The sequence below is a fragment of the Passer montanus genome, unplaced genomic scaffold, assembly GCF_014805655.1.
Source record: "Passer montanus isolate IOZ18808 unplaced genomic scaffold, ASM1480565v1 scaffold5, whole genome shotgun sequence".
Lineage (NCBI taxonomy): Eukaryota > Metazoa > Chordata > Aves > Passeriformes > Passeridae > Passer > Passer montanus.
In genome coordinates this window covers 17,102,682-17,112,249 of record NW_024369929.1, presented here as the reverse complement: position 1 = coordinate 17,112,249, position 9,568 = coordinate 17,102,682, and the positions used below count along the sequence as shown (strand labels likewise).

At 53.8% G+C, this 9,568-nt stretch overlaps 1 protein-coding gene across 1 annotated transcript in view; it reads left to right on the top strand.

Moving 5' to 3' along the window:
* Positions 1 to 5,263: 5,263 nt before the first annotated feature.
* Positions 5,264 to 9,568, top strand: part of ITGA11 (integrin subunit alpha 11) — a 36,966-nt gene continuing 32,661 nt past the window's right edge. The window contains exons 1-2 of the mRNA XM_039723578.1: positions 5,264 to 5,451; positions 9,040 to 9,151. Of these exons, the coding sequence (XP_039579512.1) occupies positions 5,400 to 5,451; positions 9,040 to 9,151 (164 nt within the window). The 5' untranslated portion in view covers positions 5,264 to 5,399. The remainder of the gene's footprint in view (positions 5,452 to 9,039; positions 9,152 to 9,568) is intronic.

The following is a 9,568-nucleotide window of genomic DNA, read 5'->3' as shown; positions in this document are numbered from 1 at the left end:
TGGGAAGAGCGGATCCCGCTGGATGCGGCCTCGCGGAGCGGAGAATTCCTGGAGCGGAGAATTCCTGGATCCGGGAGCGCCTCGGGCTCCCTCTCCTGGCGCAGCCGGGGGGGAAGCGCTGCGGAAATCTTGGGAATGGGAATCTCACCGGGAGCACGGGCGTGGCCACCGCGGGGACCCGGGACAGCCCTTGGGATGAGCGGAATTCCACAGAAACTCGGGATCAGGGATCTGAGCCGGGATAAGGAATGAAACCATTCCCAAACCTTCCCGTTTTCCTCCCTTGCAGCATCCACAGCCCACCATGGATAATTTTCCATTTTTCCTCACCCCACCCCTGGGGTTATCCCGGGATTTTGTTTCCTGGCGCTGCCGGGCTGGATGTGAGTGGCTCAAAAAAATCCTTGGGAAAAATTCCCACCTGGCTGGCTGGGAATGTGGGAAGAGCAGAGCGGGATTGGGGATCCCAGTCTTTCCATTGGATTGGTGATCCCAACCTTTCCATGGGACATGGTTGTCCCAGTTTTTCTATCGGACTGGTGATCCCCTTTCCATGGGATTGGTGATCCCAAACTTTCCATGGGATTAGTGATCCCAGTCTTTCCATGGGACATGGTGATCCCAATCTTTCCATAGGATGTTGTGTTCCCAATCTTTCCCCTGGATCATGGTGATCCCAGTCTTTCCATAGGACATGGTGATCCCAATCTTTCCATGGAATTGGTGATCCCAATCTTTCCATAGGATGTTGTGTTCCCAATCTTTCCCCTGGATTGCTGGTCCCAGCCTTTCATGGAGCTCCGTTATCCCCACAATCCCGACCCCCCCCAGGGACAGCTGGGACAATTCCAGCTTTTCCAGCTCTTCCTCAGCGCCACCATTCCCCCTGAAATGAAGGATGGATGATCCTCCTTGGCAAAACCTGATCCTCAGGGAAAAGCCCCCAGAGCCGCTGCCGCCGTGGCCCTTCCAGGGATTCCAGCTCCGGGACATTCCGGAGCCGCGTGGCCGAATCCCGGCACGTCCCTGGCTCTGCCCACAATTACAGAGGAACGGGAAAACCATGGATACAGCACCCGGAGAGTCCTGGAATATCCGCAGCCGCCAATTATCCGGAGGCTGATGTTTGGATTCCAGAGTGGATAATTTATGGAGAGGTCCAGGCCCGGGCGCTCGTCCCATTGGATGGAAGTTCCTCTGGAATAACAATACCTGGCGCTGGGAGCGCACGGATAACCCAAATCCCGGGATCTGAAAGGGAGATGATTCCATTTGTTCTGCCGGGAGCGGGAACAAACAGCTCCGTCTGCTCTGCCGCCGGCAGCTGGTTCCCATTATCCCTGGAAAAGATCCCGACTTTTCACTGGGAGGGGAATTCGGAGCCGCCTTGGCTCGTTCCAAGTATGAAGTGAATGTGGAGCACAAATGGAAATTCCAAGGGGTGAAGGGATCGGAGGCGAGGCAGCTCCTCCCAGTGGGAGCTGAAATTCCCAGTTCCAAGTGGTGCCCTCAGATTCCAGTCCCCTGGAGACCACCAGGATTGGGAATTCCTGGGAAGTGTGGGTTTGGGGAAGAAGCTCTTCCCAATGGAAAATCGCTTCCAAAGGAACAGGAGAGGGGAGTGGGAGATGAAATTCCCAAATCCAAGTGGTGCCCTCAGCTTCCAATCCTCTGGAGACCACCAGGACTGGGAATTCCTGGGGATGGCGTGTGGATTCCATAGGATGGGAAAAGCTTGGGAGAGGATGATGGAAGGGGAGCAAGGCAAGAGACCCAGGGAAGAGATTTTGGAGGAAAAGAGAGGAATTTGGGGAATTTGAGTGTCCAAGAACAGGTTGGATAAGGCTTGGAGCCAGCTGGGATAGTGGGAATTGTCCTTCCCATGGAATGGGATGGGTTTGAGGTTCATTCCCACCAAAACCATTCCAGGATTCCATAATTTTTGTGTACCTATATTTAGTGTCTATCCCAGCTTCCTTATTTTCCACCCGTCCGGATTTATTTGGAAGTGGAAAAAGCAGCGGGATGCAGGAAGAGGAAGCTGTGGGATCCCAGGAAACCCCGGCAGGAGAGGATTGAACAAGGGATTAATGGGAAAATCCAAGGAGGTTACAAAAATTCCATGGAATCCTGGACTGAGGTGGGAATCTCCCTGTGTGGGTGGTCCCCGTTCCTAAATCCAACATTTTCCCAACATCTGTCACAGACTGAGAATTGTGGTGACCCCTGGAATTACCTGGCAAAATTCCTCTCTTTTTCCATTGCCAATGGATAAAGCTCAAGGAATCAGAGGGGGAAAAGTGGGAAAAAATTTTGGGATAAATCCTGCACCAACATTCAGGTTTGTGTGGGATATTCCCAATCCAACAGCGTTTGGATCCCGTGGACTCCCTGAGCTGTGGCAGCTTCCAGGAAATTCCCAGAGTTTTCATATCCAGTCCACTGGAATAGGAATGAGGGCAGCACGGAGCCTCCCAGTAGGAATCCGACCTGAACCTCTGGAATTCCACTGGGGGCTCCTTTCCCACCCCTCCTCATCCTGGGGCTTCCCAGGCTCCTGCATGGATGCGGAATTCCATGAAAAGGGAATTTACGGCTGCCCCGTTCCCGTCTGCCGGGGAAAAGCTGGATTTGGAGACTGTGGGATCTGGTGGCAGCTCGGAAAAGAGCCGGAGGGGAGCATGGAAAAGGCTCCTGGCAGGAATCCTGTTGGCAGGCAGCCCGGGGAACTGAAGGAGCGTTTTCCATGCCTGGATCCGATGTCTGATGGATGAGTTCGGCACTTGGCTCCACCGGGAATTTTAAAGGCAAACCCGACACCTTTGGCTCGGCTCCTGGTTTTCCCCTCGCTCCAGGAGCATTCCCAAATTTCCTTGGGATGACAGGGAGGGGACCAGGGCCCCCCAGTGCCTCCCACTGAGCCAAGGATTCCCACAGTTCCCAGGAATGGGAGCAGGGCCTGGAAAGGGCCATGATGGGAGCTCCTCGTTCCCACCAGAATTCCCAAGATTTCCACCCCCCACCTGCCAGTCCTGCCCCATTTTCCGGGAGCCATCCCGGAATTCTGGGGGCTGATCCCAGAGATCACCACAGCATTTGGGGGCAAATCCCAGGATCCATCCCAGAATTTTGGGGACACTGAATCCAGGATCCACCCCACAATTTTTGGGAGGTTGATCCCAGGATCCATCCCAGAATTTGGGAGGCTGATCCCTGGATTCACCCCAGGATTCTGGGGGGGAAATCCCAGGATTCATCCCAATATTTTAGGGGAGCTACATCCAGAATCCTTCCCAGAACTTTGGGAGCAGATCCAAGGACCCTTCTCAGAATTTTGGGAGGATAATCCTAGGATCCATCCCAGTATTTGATGGGGGTGATCTCTGTTTTCCTGTGTGGAAGAGGCTGGAATTCTGCTTCCCTGTTTTCCTGGCTCTGGGAAGAGCTGATGCTGTGGGAGAGGCTGGAATTCTGCTTCCAACTTTTTTTTTGGAGCAGTTCTCCGGAGCTCTGAGCTCAGCAGAGCTGCTGGATCGGGAATGAGGGATCCACGTGCTCCGGCTTGGAGCTGCTCCCGGGTATCCAGAGGGACAAATCCCAATCCCAAATCCAGCTCTGCAGTGGGGTTTGCTGTTCCCGAGCATCCATCTTTCCCGAGGAAGTGGGAAAAGCCTCTGGAGTGGGATAAAATCCCTGCACGCCCCCCCTCCCCAGCTCCTCCTGCGCTGAAATCTGGGAATCTGGGGATTTGGGAATTTGTTGTCATTCCTGGCCTGTGTTTACATTCCTGGTTTCCAGCCTGGCTCTTCCCAAACTCCCGAGGCAGCCGCATCCAAGGCCGGACGCCTCCCACAGGTCGGGAACAGCTGGAGCCTGGAAAAATCCAGAAACCTGCTGGGATGATCCCAAAAAACAGGGAAGGGAGGTCGGGAGCGCGGTGAGATGGAAGCACAAAATCCCGTGGGATTTGGAGGAGCTGGGATTTGGATCCAGGGATTTGTGGGTGCCATTCCCACCCATGGAGAGGGGTTGGAATGGGATGAGCTCCCCATTCCATGACTCCATGAGGAATTCCTGCTGTCCAGAGGTTTTTCCAAACAAACAAAAGCTTTTCCTGGATCCGGGGGTCAGCTGGGAGCACACGGGCGGAGCAGCCTCCTCCTCCTCCAGGGTTTTTGAGGAGTCATCCAAGGATTTTAATCTGGGAAAAACACGGGATCTTCCCTTTGGGAATGGCTGATGTCATTCCTAGATCTGCATCCAGCTGAACTCGCTCCCTGGGATGAAACATTCCCTGTTTTCTCCTCCCCTCTCCCAGTTTTTCCCCTTTATTTCCCCCCAGTTTTCCCCCCTCTCTCCCTGGTTTTCCATCCCTTTCTTCTCAGTTTTTCCCTTATTTTCTCCCCAGCTTCCCCTCACTTTTCTTCCCAGGTTTTTATCCCCCTTTTTCCCAGCCTTCCCCCTTTTCGCCCAATTTTTCCCTCTCCTCTCTCTCCCAGTTTTCCCTGTTTTCCCGGAGGAGGTGACACCTGGACACGGGTGTCCCCTTGGAACCCTTCCCGTCCCTGTGGGATCCCACCAGGAGAGGCCCGGGATTCCAGGTGGGAATTCCCGGCTGGCACAGCCGATTCCAGGCTGGAATCCCCAGCTAGCACAGCTGATTCCAGGCTGGCATTCCAGGCTGGCACAGACCTGATTCCAGGTTGCAATTCCCGGCTGGCACAGCTGATTCCAGGCTGGAATTCCCACTTGGATCAGCCGATTACAGATGGGAATTCCCGGCTGGAATCCACTCCCTAAAGGGTGGCACGGCCTGGAGGCGTCTGTCCCCATTCCCATCCTTTCCTGCTGCACCTCATCCCAGGGTTCCAGGTGGGCATTCCCGGCTGGCACGGCTGATTCCACGCTGGAATTCCCGGCTGGCACGGCTGATTCCAGGCTGGAATTCCCGACTGGCACGGCTGATTCCAGGTGGTCATTCCCTACTGGCACAGCTGGTTCCAGGCTGGAATTCCCGGCTGGCACAGCCAGTTCCAGGTGGGCATTCCCGACTGGCACAGCTGATTCCAGGCTGGCATTCCCAGCTGGCACAGCCGATTCCAGGTGGGCATTCCCTACTGGCACAGCCGATTCCAGGTGGGTATTCCCGGCTGGCACAGCTGATTCCGGGCTGGAATTCCCACCTGGAATCCGCTCCCTAAAGGGTGTCCCGGCTGGAAAGGGCCGTCCCCATTCCCATCCTTTCCCTCCTCCCCGCTCCCTGGTCCCTCCCACTCCCTCCCAGCGCTCTCCCGCTGTCAGGGAGCCGGGAAAAGTTTGGGATAAGGGACGGGATCTGGGATCGGAGCTCCCAGTCCCGCCGATGCTCGGGAGCGGGGGTTGGGGCAGCCGGCGATTCCATGGATATTCCCAGCGGGATTCTCCTGGCCTGCTCCCTCTGCCTCCTGCCCGGTGAGTGCCCATCCCAATCCCCCCAAAAAACCGGGAATGGCTTGGAAAAAACGCTGGAGAAACCTTCACGCGGCTCTTGGAAAAGCTTTGCCGGGAGCTGGAGGCTGCTGGAAAGGGATGGAGATCCTGGAATTCCCGGGAAGCTCCGGTCCCTCCTCGGCCTTGGAGCGGGATTAGTCGGGATAATCCCAAAGGATCGGATACTGGGGGGGAAGGAACGCTCCCTTTTCCCGAAATCCAGCTTTTCTGAGGTTTGCCCCGTTGGAAAACCGGGAATGCTCGGGGTTAAATTTAGGAGAGGCTTTAGGCGGAGTTTAATTCCAGGAGCTGATCCTGCGGCTTCTCCCGTTCTGCTCCGGGGGGCTGGCAGGGATTTTTCTGCTTTTCCCCCCGGTTTTTCCTTGGGAAAAGCGGCTCCCCATTCCTGCTTTAATCCCATCTGGAATCCACCCGCTCCGGGAGCCGCCAAAGTGAGAGGGAAAATGGGGGGAAAAACGGGAAAAAATCGGGAAAAAAGCGCTTTTCCCCACTGCCAGGAGCTCGGCCACCGGCTCGCGCCTCCTCCAGCTGCAAACATTCCCAAACTTCCTGCTGGAAAACGCGCCAGGCTGCTCGGGGTTTTTATGGCATTGGCGCTTTTTTGGGATTTTTTTTTCCCTTTCTGCCGGGGGATCCTTTCAAGGGAGCCGCGGCCGAGCTGCTTTTCCTGGAATAATTGGATCCATGTGTGGACGGAGGGATGGATGTGGCTCTGGAATGGGATGTTGGAAAAATCCTGGGAGCTGCCCGATTCCCGGGAAATTCCCCCATGGACACAGTGCTGGTCATTAAAGGGGGGATCATGGAAAGGGGATTTGGGAATTCTGCCTTGGGATGTGTGGGAAATGATCCCTGAATTTGCTCCTTGGGATGAAACATTCCCTGCTTTTCCCTCCTCTCTCCCAGATTTTTTTTCTCTATCCATGAATTTTTCTGGCCATGAATTTTCCCACAGGGATTTCCATCCTGGGGAGTTCCTGTCCCTGGATGTTTCTGGATCCAGGGATTTTGTGGGAATTCTGCAAACACAAGGTCCTGCTGGAGCAAAGCCCCTCCGGAGCTTTGGGAAGCAATTTTGGGAGAGCAGGAATGGTTTTTTGGGAAACAATTTTGTGGGAAGGCAGGAATGTTCCAGGATGACTGAGCTTCTGTTCATCCCCAGCATTCCCGGCCCTCCCATCCAAATCCCGGGATTTTCCCTAAAGCCAATGACAAACTCTGGGAGCTGGCAGCATTCCCTTGGATTCCCAGGAATTCGAGCCCACCCTGCTGCTTCCCAGAGTTCTTTCCCAAAATTTCTTTATCCTTTAGAAAGTTTTCCTTGTTCAGCCCAATATTCTCTCTCTTCAGGAATTCCACCCTGAGCTCCGGCAGTGCTGGAAGCCAGGGAAAAAAAAGCTGGATTTTCCTGGCAGTCCAAGAAAAACCGGGATATTCTTCCGGAGAATCAGAAAACTCTGGGGCAAAGGCAGCAAAATCCAGCCCCAAATTTTCATGGAAGCAGAACCAGGGTTGGGAATCATGGGAAAGCTTCCAGGCACTTCCCAGAGTTCCTTTTCCAGCTGGGAATCCCAAGGGATTCAGGGCAATTTTCCCCTTTTCTCCCCAATTTTTCCAAATTTTCTCCCCAGTTTTTCCAGTTCCCCCTTCCCCTCTCCCCACCTTTCCCCCCTCTTTATTCCCATCGTTTCCCCCAGTTTTTCCAAATTTTTCCTCAGTTTTCCCCCATCTCCCCCCCCCATTTTCCCCCCTTTCCCCTCCCTTCTCTCTCCCATCTTTCCCCCATTCTCCTGGTGCCGGTGCCTTTGGAATCATCCCCATCCCAGAAATTTCCCTTCCAGGACTTCTTTCTATCCTGATTTTTACCCTGGAGGAAAGGTGGATTTTATTCCCATCCTTCTTTCCCAGATTTTCTCATTTCCCAATATTTTTCCTGACAAGAATCAAATGCAAAATCCAGGAAAATTAAGAGGAAAATCCATCCCATCCTGTCCGATCCTTCCTCTGCATCCAAGACTCTTCTGGACGTTGGAATTTCTTGCTGGGAATCCGAAGTTCCCAAAATTCCCTCTGATTCCAGGGTGCTCTGATGCCCTTCCCCCTTTCCCATCATTCCATGGCCAATCCCAGCTTCCCTCTCTCCCGAGGTTTTCATTTCTTTGGGATGTGAAATGAGGTCAACGCTCCACAAAATATCTTGGCTCTCATCCCTGTCTCCCGGGTTTTTTTATCCCAGGTTTTTTTATCCTGACTTTCTAGAATTTCTTTCTGGATCATTTGGAAGTTCTTTTCCTTGGAATCCATGGTCAGATTTCTCTATTCCCCGTTTCAGGAGCGGATTCGTTCCTAGGATTCCAAACATTCCCTTTTTCTCCGACATTCCTGCCTATCCAAACATTCCCATCCTGGATTTTTCCGCCTGGGAAGGAGCAGTGCCAAATTTTCCTGCCAACAGCTCCTTTACATCCCAAGAAATTCCAAAGTGAGCATCCCGTTCTTGTCCTGGAGGAGGATTCCAAGGTTTTACCTGGAATTCAGCGAATCCAGTCTGGGGTATCCAGGTTATCCGTGTCCATCCTGCTGCTCTATCCCAGGATTTGCTGTGTCCCTGTGTGCTTCCCATGGATAGCATCTCCAGCATTCCCAAAACTCCCACTCCTGGAGGAATTCCTGATTTCCCAATTTCCCACCTGGATCTGGCTCCAGGCACAGGGAGGAGCTGCCAGAGAATTCCCAAATTTTGCTCAAGGGAATTTCTCTGGAATTTGTCCCCTGTGAGCCCCGGAATCCCGGGATTGGGATGCCATGGATGCTGCTCCCGCTGTTCCATGGGAAGCAGCATTTTCCAGAGGGAAGGGACCAATCCCAAAAATCACCCTGTCCCAGCTGGAATTCCATCCTTAGGGATATCCCCCTCTGGAGCTGCCTCTCCTCACTCCTGCTCCCACAGGGAATGGGGATCCAGCTTTGGATCCTTGGGAAAACCCTTGGGAGTGGCTGGGATCCCTTTTCCATGGATCCCATCCTGTGATCCCCATGGAAGTGGCTGAATCCATGGATTCCAGAGGGAGGAGTTCCTTTCTCCTTCCCCTTCCCATCCTGGCTCCAGGGAATTCCCAGGATGAGGTGTTGAGGGCTGGGAATGGGCTGAATTCCAGGAATTCTGAATCCTAAATGAGCTCTGAGCTCCATCTCCAGGGCTGGATGTTCCCGGGACCTCCAGGATGGAGAGCGGAATTTTGGGAAGCTGCAGATGGGGTGGGGCTGGAATGCTTTGGAATTCCCATCCTGGCTGGGAAGGGAATGGATCAACCCATCCCTGTTCCTGCAGCATCTTCAAAAATTCAGGAGCAGCTTTCCTGGGATGGGCGAGGTTGGAAGCGCCTCTGGAATCATCAAATCCAGCCCCAAATGGAAGCACCCGGAGCGGGGCTGGGGTTGGAATAATCCCATGGCTGGATTCCGAGATTTTGGAATTCCACATTCATCCATGTGGAATTGGTGTTTTCCAGCTTTTTGGCTGACGGATCCTTCCCTTTTTCCCCCCAGGATTTGGGAATTCCTTCAACATCGACACCAAGAGGCCCCAGATCATCGCGGGATCCAGGGAAGCTTTTTTTGGATACACGGTGCAGCAGCACGACATCGGCGGGAAGAAATGGTGAGTGGGCTCCAGGAAACCGGCAATTCCAGAGGGAATTTCGGTGGGAATTACACCAAATCACCCCAAATCTCCTCCAGAATTCCCAGGATGTGGTTGCTCCTGGAGGTGCTGAATGAAGGAAAGGTTTTCCTTAAGAAAAGAGGAATTTTCGGTGGGATAAGGGAATATTGGGAATTTGGGAAGGGTGGGTGTGGAGGAGTGTCCTGGCTGGATCACGATTCCTTGGAGCTCCCCAGGGCTGGAATCCTGCCTGGAATTTGGGTCCAGGCCATCCTGGTTTTTGCAATTTGCATGGAGGAGTCAGGGCCTGGAGAATCGATCCGTCGGGAATGTGGGATGAGCCTGGGATTGGCTCGGGTTTGGGATTTGGGGTGGGTTTGGCTCATCCCAGGGATGAATCCAGGGCCAATCCCA